The 13153-nt window shown below is 34.8% G+C and overlaps 2 protein-coding genes across 4 annotated transcripts in view; one reads left to right on the forward strand and one right to left on the reverse strand.

Moving 5' to 3' along the window:
• Window positions 1-499: 499 nt before the first annotated feature.
• Window positions 500-13153, reverse strand: part of LOC144440873 (small ribosomal subunit protein uS7) — a 39068-nt gene continuing 26414 nt past the window's right edge. The window contains exons 1-6 of one of the 2 annotated variants that reach the window (XM_078130309.1): window positions 4805-4825; window positions 3231-3359; window positions 2513-2722; window positions 2123-2251; window positions 1256-1354; window positions 500-674 (exon numbers count right to left, since the gene is read on the reverse strand). In XM_078130309.1, coding sequence (XP_077986435.1) covers window positions 606-674; window positions 1256-1354; window positions 2123-2251; window positions 2513-2722; window positions 3231-3350 — 627 coding nt within the window. In that variant the 5' untranslated portion in view covers window positions 3351-3359; window positions 4805-4825 and the 3' untranslated portion in view covers window positions 500-605. Of the gene's footprint in view, window positions 675-1255; window positions 1355-2122; window positions 2252-2512; window positions 2723-3230; window positions 3362-4804; window positions 4826-13153 lie in introns of those variants that run through there. The other variant, XM_078130310.1, reaches the window with a different exon arrangement.
• Window positions 4965-13153, forward strand: part of LOC144440872 (divergent protein kinase domain 1A-like) — a 50457-nt gene continuing 42268 nt past the window's right edge. The window contains exons 1-2 of one of the 2 annotated variants that reach the window (XM_078130308.1): window positions 4965-5048; window positions 7534-7642. In XM_078130308.1, coding sequence (XP_077986434.1) covers window positions 7598-7642 — 45 coding nt within the window. In that variant the 5' untranslated portion in view covers window positions 4965-5048; window positions 7534-7597. Of the gene's footprint in view, window positions 5049-7532; window positions 7643-13153 lie in introns of those variants that run through there. The other variant, XM_078130307.1, reaches the window with a different exon arrangement.

A 13153-nucleotide genomic window follows, 5' to 3' on the forward strand; every position in this document is an offset into this window, starting at 1 on the left:
CCTTATAGTGAACTTTAGTATTTTGTCCAATATTCAATCTTTGCCATTGAAATGAAATTGAATGGAAATCTTGACGAAAAAATTTGTTAATCCATATTATGTTAATTAAGGGGGGACATTTTTTTTTATATGTATTTTATTATTGAAAAAAAAAGTTAGGAAGTATTTTAGTCAGTGTAATAGTTACAAGATTGAGACGACACATCTTCACTATAATTACAAATGATTGGAAACTAGTTTGATATATTGAATGAAATGTTATTTCTTTTTAAGACAAAGTTATGTCCCTGTGGGTAGTCCACTAATACTGTCACTTTTAAGTTACTTGTGGAGCACCCAATTAAAATAAAGCTTTGTCCTTGTGGGCTCCACTTATACCATCACAACTTGTGTAGCACCCAATAACAACAAAGCTTCAGTCTAGGTGCCTATAAGTCACATGATATCCCATGCCCTTTGTTCACTCTGATTGGTAGAAATATCACAGTTCAGTACAAGAAAGACTTCCTCTGACATTATTTATTTTCAGTTGTCAAAAAATACAGTACAATAAGCCAGTAATTTGATGTTGATACTGCTTTCTTTTTTTCACATTTTCTTTTATTTTAACGGTTAGATTTAGCAACACGTTCCAACTCATCCTTCTTCTTGATGGCATAAGAGTTTGAAGAACCCTGTCAAGGAGAAAGAAATACGAATGTGATGAAAATGATACAGAAACATGTCTGGATATTACTGATCTACAAATCTTATAAACAGCGCCCTCTAGTGGCATGTTTACAATGTTATACTGCCTCCATGTGATTACATTGTAATGTTATACAGTGTCGCCCTACATCAACTATCCAGCTTCTTAGTCCATACTCAACTGAGAGTCCAAGATTCTTAGTGGAATGTTCAGGAAAATTTCTGAAGTAAGACAGGAAAATCCACAAAAATATAGCGGATACTTGGAGAGATGTGTGATACAAGGAGGAACACATTTGAAGAAATTAATATAATGAATCTGTCAAATTTAGGTTTTCATTTAATTATTTGAAACAAGACACTTGCGTCATTTTTTATTCCTTTTAGTAGTCAAGATGTTGCACTTGCAGATCTTCCTGTTTAATCACTGCTGAACACTGGTCTTTACCCTCCCCCCCCCCCCCCCCCCCTTCCCGTTTTATTCTGCATTTCTTTCCCCATAGATTATGATATATTTGAGTCTATATTCAGAATCAACACAAGATAAATCCTAGTTTGAATAGATTACCTTGGCTGCATTGATAAGTTCATCTGACAGACACTCAGCAATGGTCTTGATGTTACGGAATGATGACTCACGGGCACCAGTACACAGTAACCAGATAGCCTGGAATCAAACAAGTCAAATGTTAAAGCAAAAATATAGCTTCCTTGTGTTTCAACAAGATGGTGTCCACCTTTCCTACTGATACTGTATTTCCATGGACCTTATACATTTGATTTTGAAGCTTTCATACTTCTTCCCTATAGAACAGTAACATTAAATTAAATCCAATTTCCATGGAAACAAGACTTACAATTGAAAACCAGCACTTATGGCATATATCAAAGTACCTCACTGATACTGGGACACTTCCTGCAAATTTTCAGATGATGTGTAATATCTTTCATACCCTTGATTGACAGTTGTCGATTTTCAGAAGGTTTTGTTTTATCCACGTACACTGGATGGAACGACAATCAAACTGTATCATTTGCACTAAAACTTTAAATAGAGAAAGAGCAGTTCCTTTGAAAGGATAACTTTAACGTCAATACAATACGCACCAATCTGATTAAAATCCGATGTAGATGTCGGCTAATCATTCTACATCAGAGGAGGTGATCAGGCTAAAAAATGTAAACATGTACCAAGAAGGTCAATTCAGGCAAAATAACGAAGGTAAAATAGCAATGAACGATTAGCCGACATCTACATCGGATTTTAATCAGATTGAATACGCACAATGACATGATTATTCTAAAGGCAGCTAAATGAATTTATCTGCAATAGTTTTACCCAAATTGTAATATGTTATACTCAGTCTACATATGAGATAGAATAACTACTACCACATAATTACAGACTCATTTACATATTAATAACTATTCTCACCTGGTTGACTCTCCTGAGAGGTGACACATCTACAGCCTGTCGTCTGACGGTACCAGCACGACCAATACGTGTAGAATCTTCACGTGGACCACTGTTAATGATGGCATTTACTAGAACTTGAAGAGGGTTCTATAAAATCACAAATAAAGGAAAAATGTAATTTTAAAATATGCTGTATTTCTAATAATTGATTTCGGACTTAAAAACTACGAATATCATATGAAATGTATCACACTGTGCAAGATGAGTGGTATGATGGCAGACAAAATATACTGCCAATTTCTTAGCCTTGATAACTGCCAATCAGGGCTCATGGGGTCGCGATGACAACCAATTAGAGACAAGGTACCTCGGGTCTTGATGACAACCAGTCATTGCTATTGTACTTACCTCTCCTGTAAGAAGATGGATAATCTCAAAGGCATGTTTGACTATTCTCATGGTCAACAATTTCTTGCCATTGTTTCTACCGTGCATCATCATAGAGTTGGTCAGACGTTCTACAATGGGACACTGTGCTTTCCTAAATCTTTTCACTGCATATCTACCAGAACTGTGAGGCAGATATTTAGCATATTTTTCTTTGACTGCGATGTAGTCCTGTGAACAGAGATTTATTTCAATGTTAAGATTCAATGCATGTGACACTCAGTATCAAAGATTTGTATGTGAGATTATGAGACAGCTTTGAACTTTGGCAGATTTTACCCACATATCATTCTTACACTAACTTAGCCACAACAGAGTAGCCCAGGGCACAAAACAAGCCAGCTTTGGGTTTAGGTTCTGTTTCTGTAGTTTTTATATGCTCTATAACACCAATGACACAAACAAAAATGTCAAAAGTGTTTTAATATAAATTTGCAACCTTTATGTATTCAAAAAATTTGTAAAAGGCAAACAACATATTTCATGGTGAAAGAAAAAGTGGGTGAAAAAAAGACAATGCTGTGTATGGCAGTTTGAATTTCTAGCATACATGCATAGATTACCCACAGCACACAGTATGTTTCACACAAAAAACGGAGAGTATTGTACGGCGATTATATCTACAAATTTATTTAGACCAATATGATGGTGTATGATGACAAGAAAAGTGAATCCTTACAGTTAAACTGATATCGCTGACTTGGACATCATCACAGCTCCATCTTCCAAACAATTGTACTTCAGGTGCTTCAGCTACTGCAGGGCCAGTCACTGCTGGTTCATCCCAGTTTTCTGTCATGGTGACTACCTATGAAAGTGACACAAATATTTTTTGTCATTTACACTACTTCACTAGTACATATAAGATCTAATGTGTAAGACTGTTGATTTAATTGGTTGCCAAACTATGTTCAATGTGCTAATCTTATGTAAAATACTGTTTGTGATATGACTGGTCATCATGTGTTGATCACAAATTGACCACAGACCTGACGTTTAACTTTTGTTATTTTGTTGACAAAAACACTGTTGTTGTCCACCAAGATTAGAGGCTAAATCCTGCCATTTAGTAACTATTTACTTGTGAATACTGAAATGGCCTAAATTGAGGTATTTCCTGGGTTAGGCGTCTGTCTACTAGTATGCATGTCCTGAAAAGTGGAAGGTTTATTTGCAACAAACAACCCCAGAATAAATCTGGTTTCAGTGGCACTGCTGAGAGTTAGTACATTGAACTTGTATATTGATTCCCAATCCCAGTGTGTTATTCCTAAGGACAGGACCTACACTGTAATTTTCATTCCTTGACAAAAGTAAACTGTTGAATATTTTGACCTCAGATGATAAACTTCCGAACTTGTATATTGATTCCCAATCCCAGTGTGTTATTCCTAAGGACAGGACCTACACTGTAATTTTCATTCCTTGACAAAAGTAAACTGTTGAATATTTTGACCTCAGATGATAAACTTCCCGTTAAAAAAAATTCTTGTTGATGTAAACAGTCCTCCAGCAGTTGGTTAAAAGATTGTATAGTTTTCGCTTTATTTCTGTGTTATTTTCGTATGCTTTAGTTTACCATGCTTGCTATGGCATGTTGTTATGCAATAAAGATTGACTGTATAAATCACGATACACATAAAACAGATCCCAAGACTTGGACCTGCAGATGAATGAAGAATGTTTGGGGAGAGGAAAAACAATAATCCTTTCAATCTTGTCAAAATATAATATGTGCAAGCTACAGACTTGTTGGAAAAGAGACTTTATGAATACCATTGGACAGAACTGTTGGGCACAGTGAAACTCACATGGACTATATCTCTGATCTCACATCACTCTGAACAGTGAACTGGTCATTGATCATTGGTGGCCAAATAAAGTTGTTTCAGAGTACACGTACTGCATTATTGACTGTGCTAACGTTTGGAATCATAGTTGATTAACTGATTTATAGTCAGTTTTGCAATCCTTATTTTCCAATTTGTTTACTTATTTTATCTTTCATGAATGGGAAACAACGTGTGTCTTCACGAACATGGAGGCTGCCATATTGGATTGGGGGTCCTGGCGCCGACGTTGAAACATTAAGTTGTTATTTTTTCTTCTTTAGAAAGCTCATTCGGGGGGAATAAATCGTGAGAACAAAGTAGACAAAGCAAACTTCATAAACTGGTCACCCAATCCAAAAACTATGGTCATCCTCTCATTTATTTTGACCTATAGTTGGGAAACTATGATATAACACAGTACCTGCTTGTCAGTAGGGCCAAGGAAAAGACCTAATGTACGGGTTTCACAGCCTATCACACAGGGTAAAATTACACGCCGCCTACCGACGATGTTAGAAATCGTATGTGTAGCGCCCTCAGCGTCATGAAAAAGGAAAATTGAGGGCAGTGTCCTTGATTCGCAGACGTCCTCATCTCATTCACAGTTGTGAACACAAGCGTCATCGCCGTACAACAACTATACACAGGTTTTCAATCACTCTACGGTAAGTTCTCTGCAATTCAGAAGACGTGTTGTGTTTCCTGAAATTCCTGGTTTGCCAGATTTGGGATTTCATGTGTGGAGAAGTATGAATGAAGTTCATATGCACACGACGATCATTCACAATCACAAGGAGTTTGTTTACAAATTCACAAAATGAAATGGTAATTTGATAGTACTAAACGTCCTATAGAGTGTTTGTTATCACGGCAAGGTACAGCCGAGACTGGTTAACCGTTGTTTAAAACGAATACAATCAGGTTACACTAGCATACACTCTTGTCCACAGTCACACCCTCTGTTGCTAGCTTGCAAATCAAAAATTACTCTGCAGTATAATAATTTGTACATATTATCACTCTGCAGTGGACATGGTGTGTCACACTGTGTATGTTTGTATTTATCATGTGACAGTACGCATTCCCTTGGTATAATGTACATGTTCTGTGTTATTATTTTGAATTGATGACCATTGTGAAGGATAAAATAACATAATTGAAAATGATGTACAAATTACAATATATTTGCTAGTCCTGCTGGCAGACGCGTAGGCGGTGTATTGGACGCGATACTGACTCCGAATTGAGTCCCAACTTATTCTATCTGCAAGCAGGACTATTGATACAGTCACTTCTGAGTTCAGATAATCTGTCTATAGTAGTATAGTGAAGTCCAAAAGACTATGTCCTTTTTTAAATGTTTTACTAATTCAGTACAATCTATGATAAACTGTACAATATTTACATTTGAACATGTGTGTTGGTGGAATTTTATGTTTGTCAGCAAATAAATAAATGCACATTTTTAAAAAAATGTATACACATTTAGGTAATTGTATATAATACAGGAAGAAAGAGAATTCCTTGCAATTTTTACAGGGAAGTAAAACAGTGATCTTATTTCTTAACACGTTAGTACATACACAAAGCGTCTACAAATTAATAATTAATGTCATAGTATAGGAAATGACAGTCTTATATAGGTTCTTTTTATTTCAATATATAGTAGTTACTAATGAATGATTTCAAAATTGATGTTTTTGGTTCAGTGGTTTGTACACAAAGAACGTAATATTAATTCTCATATTTGTCTAGACACAGCACACTGTCTGATATGTGTAACGTGTAACTACAAATATTCTCCAATATTTTCTTGCTAAGTCAAGAAAAGTACAAGTGACCTAAGGGGTCATGTCAAGATGATTTGAGAACCCAGTGGCCTGTAAGAATACAAAATTTAGTTAAAGAACTAAGGTAGAAATACTAAAAAGTTTGTCTAAAATTACCCACTTGTACTAAATTTCATAAAAGTAGTAAAGTTTTGTCACCAATATCAATATCCTAAATTATTTAATATTTAGTTTTGCCTTTTAACAGCTAACAAACATTTCTTTTTAGAATAACAAATCAAAAGAAGGTAGTTCCTCAAGTACCAGGAAGATATTTGTCTTAAAAATAGGAAAATGTCATATGTTAATTTTTCCATGTCTCATAACATCAAGGCTTGTGATATCAGTATATTAACAGACATGCAATACAAGGTACTATGAAACAAAAAACAATCATTTCCTGAATAGTTGAATGTCAGAAAAAAATTGTAACAATATTAGATATGTACAGTTTGGACATAATATGAGTGACATATTGAACAGAAAAATATTAATAGCATTAAATAGTGGTCAGCTGTAACTTTGGAATTTGTCATTCTGACAGAGATTATTGACCAAGACAGAGATAGATCAAAAGCTCCATGTTAAAAACTGTCAACTGCTTGAATGTGCATTATAACCTTTGTAAACCATAAATAGAATATGTAGACAAAAAAATGACATTTTATGATACTGCTACACAAGGTGTCACACTAAATATTATCAATAAATCCAGGTGATTGACGGTTGTAATAAAGTTTAGTTACACATACTAAATATGGTGAATTCTTTCCTCGTAATGAGTAATATTTTAATATAGCAGTGATGTCACCAAATTACAAACACAGTGTCAGTTTGGAAGTACAGCATAGAACCATGCTACATGTTATGTACACATATGTAATTTGTTTCATTGTCAAGCTTGTTTATTTCAAACTTAAGCCACATGCCAGACTGCCTGTCATTACCTAGACTAGTCCAGTCCTTATACAGAATCATTACAATTTACACCTCCACTTAGAGACTGACCTCATTGGTATCCAGACTACCGGGTAGTTGTTACCTGTCGAATACATGTACATGTAAGGGTATTGCATTACATAGTACATGTACAAAAAAAACAACTGGATGCCAACGTGGTTTCTAACTAAATAAGTGAAGGTGTAAATCGAACTGATGCCGTTTAGGAACTAGACTAAAAAATGAAAATATAAATGTGTTCATCAAAGCTAAAAATTTCAAATGCTTTCCCTTTTCTTATGAGAGACATTTGAGTTTGTTTAATGTAATTTCTTCAGTTGTTGCTTTAATTCTTTTGTTATTTTTCCCTCCACATAAATAGTTGATACCCATTGGAGACATCAAAGTACAAAGTATCCACAGTGTACTTTGATCACACACCAGTCATGGCTGCTAGGTCTCCATTGTGGAATAGAAGTTTTCTGTATCAGGTATGTCAATGTTTTATTATCATAATTTTCCTTACACAGTTGGAGAGTTGGAATGTCAAGATTCAACATGGTAGGGTCCTGAATCCAATTGAAAGCAATAGAATAAAATCAGTTCTATATTATGTACGTTATGTATATGTATATAATACAGATTTCTATGATGTCCTCTAAAGTGTACAGTAAATCCTGCATGATGTAGATGTGGGGTTGTGTTTGGTTCACTGTCTGTCCATAAACTCAATAGTTTCAGGTAGACACTTTCAATTGTGGTTATACATGTAACTATACAACATTTTTCATTAAAATTATGTGTAAGTGTCAACATTGGTTACAAATGATAAGAGAGATCTCCATGGATAAGTTTGCAAAGCAGTGGCCATGATACAAATGTACTAATCTTTATGAAGATCTGCCTTATCAAATTCTTACTGACTTAACAATCAACTTTTGGTTTGTTTGATCTTTGACAGCATCAAAGTTGTCGGTGTCATTCCCTGTCCATACAGTAGTTGATATTATAGTATGACAGTGCTGGGGGTAAATTGCAAACTATGTCTAACTGCTCTCAGTAAGAATAAGATGCAAATGACCTAAGATGATTTCTATTTGTCAATACATTGGGATCAATAGATGATTTCTATTGGTCAATACATTGGGATCAATAGATGATTTCTATTGGTCAATACATTGGGGTCAGTAGATGATTTCTATTGGTCAATACATTGGGATCAATAGATGATTTCTATTGGTCAATACATTGGGGTCAGTAGATGATTTCTATCGGTCAATACATTGGGATCAATAGATGATTTCTATTGGTCAATACATTGGGGTCAGTAGATGATTTCTATTGGTCAATACATTGGGATCAATAGATGATTTCTATTGGTCAATACATTGGGGTCAGTAGATGATTTCTATTTGTCAATACATTGGGATCAATAGATGATTTCTATTGGTCAATACATTGGGGTCAGTAGATGATTTCTATCGGTCAATACATTGGGATCAATAGATGATTTCTATTGGTCAATACATTGGGGTCAGTAGATGATTTCTATCGGTCAATACATTGGGATCAATAGATGATTTCTATTGGTCAATACATTGGGGTCAGTAGATGATTTCTATCGGTCAATACATTGGGATCAATAGATGATTTCTATTGGTCAATACATTGGGGTCAGTAGATGATTTCTATTGGTCAATACATTGGGGTCAGTAGATGATTTCTATTGGTCAATACATTGGGATCAATAGATGATTTCTATTGGTCAATACATTGGGATCAATAGATGATTTCTATTGGTCAATACATTGGGGTCAGTAGATGATTTCTATCGGTCAATACATTGGGGTCAGTAGATGATTTCTATTGGTCAATACATTGGGATCAATAGATGATTTCTATTGGTCAATACATTGGGGTCAGTAGATGATTTCTATTGGTCAATACATTGGGATCAATAGATGATTTCTATTGGTCAATACATTGGGGTCAGTAGATGATTTCTATCGGTCAATACATTGGGATCAATAGATGATTTCTATTGGTCAATACATTGGGGTCAGTAGATGATTTCTATCGGTCAATACATTGGGATCAATAGATGATTTCTATTGGTCAATACATTGGGGTCAGTAGATGATTTCTATTGGTCAATACATTGGGATCAAGCTCTTTAAGATGAAAACACAAAGATAAAAACCATTGAACCAGAAACTCTTAATTAATGGTTACAATCAATCTAAATCAATGTTGAAATATGCAACGCAGTTTGATACCAAAATACCAAAATTTTAAATTTTAGTACTTTCCTGACAAAAAACCCCCAAATGTTAGTACATCTCTGATAACATTCCCAAAATTTAGTATCCCCCTGACAAAAACTCCCCAAATTTAGTACATTCCAGTCAGAAAATCCCAAATTTTAGTATCCCCCAGATGCCAAATGAGATGGCAGCAAAATAAATGAAGATTAATTTCTAGAATTTTCTATCTGTGTGTACATGTGTAGTCTAACATTCACAATCCATGAAGTCACCCACATTTTGATTCGCATGATTTAGTCATGAGTGAAAGTAGAAAGTAACTGGAAGTTAGTATACAAGGTTTATTTGGAGAGTCTGATTACAAGTGTTCCACTTCATGCTTCAATAGGTAGCACAATTACAAAAGAGAAAGTGTAATGCTTCACTAGGCTGATATAATGAGACGAGGTACAAAGTTTATACATACATGATGTCAATTTCATGCCCTAATTAGCATAACTGGTGTCAAAGTTCACTTTGAATCCCATAACTGGTGTCAAAGTTCATTGCCAATTAGCATAGCTATTATCAATATTCTGTTGTGGTAATTCCTTCACAGCATGGTCCAAGAAAATTCTGGAACTAATGTATGTTGTACGCAGCCATAAATGTAGATGTAAACTCTGGGTTATAGACTCTGGTAAAATATTCCTAAACACTTTGTTAATTGACCTAAATTCTTCCTCAGGATGAGTTTGAATCTCATCTGTAAATATAATGAATGAGTCAATGATATGCATTATATCTTTAAATAAAACAAGTACATGGCCATTATTAATGTATCATAGATTACACAGTGCATATAGAGATAATGAATTATACATGCAATATGCTGCATAGATATAGATTATTAATATGGTAATTGATGGCCTTGCCTCAAAGTCTATATTATAAGATAAAAGTGAAAAAAAAATCAATGGCATGACGTGTCATACATGTAAATATCACACATGTGTCTAGGAGATACCATAATTTATTAAATCAAACAAAATAACCAAATCAGGTTGGATCATAGGGGGTTGCAGAAGGGAGGGGTGTCAATGCTGTCATTTGAAATTTGAAGATATTAAGGTGTCAAATTCAAATTACATCAATGATGAAGTTTCGGCACAGACTGAAACGGAGCACTCTTTTCAACATTCGAACGCGAAACAAAACCATGTTTGGAAGTGAAGTGTTATATGTTTTTCGATCGCCGAATGTACTTTTTAATTGGAGATTTAGGGTGAACGGAAGGTAATTTCATATGAGTTTCAGAAGTCCTTGCGAAGAAAATAAGCTTTTAATACTACCATGACTTAAAGAGGAACTGTCTTATAAATTTTAGACTTGATGAAATGTATCAACAACCACACTCCCTATATTGCCGGTCAAGCAAAAACATTAATGTGCGAAACAGAAAAGTTGGAGTCGGCCATATCAAACAGATAAAACCACACCCAGTGTCTGATGCTAGAATTTCATCTTTCAATCTACTAAATGTCATTGTTTAACTTAAGGCTGGTTGAGGTAGCATAGTGGCGATGCTAAGAGGTTACCAGAATAGAACGCCAACGAGGGAAAAACCACTTAAAACATTGATTCGGAACTTCTAAACTACATCGAGGCCATAAAAAGGGCTGATTACATGAGTTTGCAAACTATTGCATGATTAACCGTAACGTCTGAATACATCCGAAACTTTCTACCTGAGATAACCCTCCAGGTCATAAATGTCTGTTTCTACACAAGTCATCCAAGTTGAGTACCCCCCCCCCCCCCCCCCCCCACAAACAAGCAAAAACGTTTTCATTTAATTTTCTCCTTAGTTGCTTTGATTTCGACTGCTTGAAATGAAACTAACATGACACTTGGAAACTTTAATTGCATTATTTCAAAACTATGACTTGCATTTTATCTGATCCGAGCCAGGGGTAATAATTGTAAAGCACTTTGAGCATGGCGTGGGAAAGTGCTATATAAGAACCCAACATTATTATTATTATTATAATTATTATTATTCACATGAAATTTACATACTGACCATAATTCCATATCGCCATTAAATGAAGTACTTTGTTTGGGTTTTTTCTTTGTTACTATGGTAACCAGATTTGCTATACAGATTGATTGTATGTTGTTTTGGAAGCATATCGATAGGTCAGCAGTGTCACCAGAGCTAGAAGGCGATTGATGACGTCAAAGCACTAGGTCAATAATTTGATTGTTTGTGCGCATTTTCTCAAACCATTGATGTCTCATCGATGCTAAAACTATGTTTGTCATTACAAGCAAAACAACAATGATAATTACTAGAAACCATACAACCGATCATGGAGAAAAAAAGTGAAAAAGCTACTTCTCGTATTTAAAAATGGGGATATGACCGTATGACCAGTTGTGAAGAATCGACAGTGTAAAAAATGCTCCTTCTTCACTGGGCCACAACCGTGCAAAGTTAAACAAGCTCATTTTAATTTTTGTTAAAATTCAACAATATTTCTTAAAAGATTTCTGTCAAAAATGTCTAAATTTAGATGGGGTATGGGCTACAATTTCAATTCTAGAATTTAAACAGACGTGGTGACCCACTATTATTTTGTCATTGACAAATAGCTGGTACAATACACATACAACAATAAAAATAATCTATCATGGACTTTTATCCCTTTTGCAGTTTTCTTACATTTTTCTTTAAAAATCGTAAGGCAGCTGGATAATATAACATAGCATTTTATGAAATAATGAGAAGAAATTACAAACAAATATATCTGGATATAATACACATTGCACTAAAATATGTAAGTTTATAATATAGTGTAGTAATGACAGTTTATAGAGAAATATTAGAAACACAGCAGTACAGAATCAGTTGCTGTACACATATACATCAGTAATACGGCTAGTCTAGTTCCTATACAGTATCGTTACGATTTATACCTTCACTCACAGCATAGTCAAGACCCTGATGAAAGGTGTTAATTATGGTTCAGCCCCACAGTGAGCAAAGCACAACAGTACATGTCACTAGTAATAACGGGCTGTTGTCACCGCTCATTAAATATTCATTTGGTACAGCTGTTTTCACGATGTCCAATGTCCAACCAGGACTCCACCGCCAGTCCGTTTAAACTAAATCAGGTGGGGACGCAACAACATAATCATGTTTATATGAATGCTGTAGGAAAGAACACAGGAATGCCATCCTTGTAATCTATCCTGGGGAGAACACTGATGTTAATACATTAGTGAAATCACACTATATATTGCGGTAATTTTAACTAAGATATCAGAGCCACTTGTCATGTAGTCTATACAGCAATATACAGCATATATTTTATGATGACATACAAATGAAATTCCACTATTTTGTTAGTTTAGATTGAAATGTCAAAACCACTACCCACTGCACAGATGTTTAAATTTGTAACAACTTCATAGATAATACACTAGTGAAGAAAATGGAGCCATCTTGTGAAATGAGAAAAGTCACATATTATAGAATTCTACTTCAGACTGTCTGAGCACATGAAAGGAAAACAAGACATTTAAGTGATAATTGGTAACAAAAAACGTAGAAAAGAGATAATGGACTCAAAGTGAAACACTCAAACTGTTGCCAACATGTATTCATTCAGTCCTGATGCAAACATACAGATAGGTATAAATAGTTGTGGGAAACCAGCTGTCAATAACAAGGCTGTACTGTAGATAAACTGT

The sequence above is a fragment of the Glandiceps talaboti genome, chromosome 10 (assembly GCF_964340395.1).
Source record: "Glandiceps talaboti chromosome 10, keGlaTala1.1, whole genome shotgun sequence".
Classification (NCBI taxonomy): domain Eukaryota; kingdom Metazoa; phylum Hemichordata; class Enteropneusta; family Spengelidae; genus Glandiceps; species Glandiceps talaboti.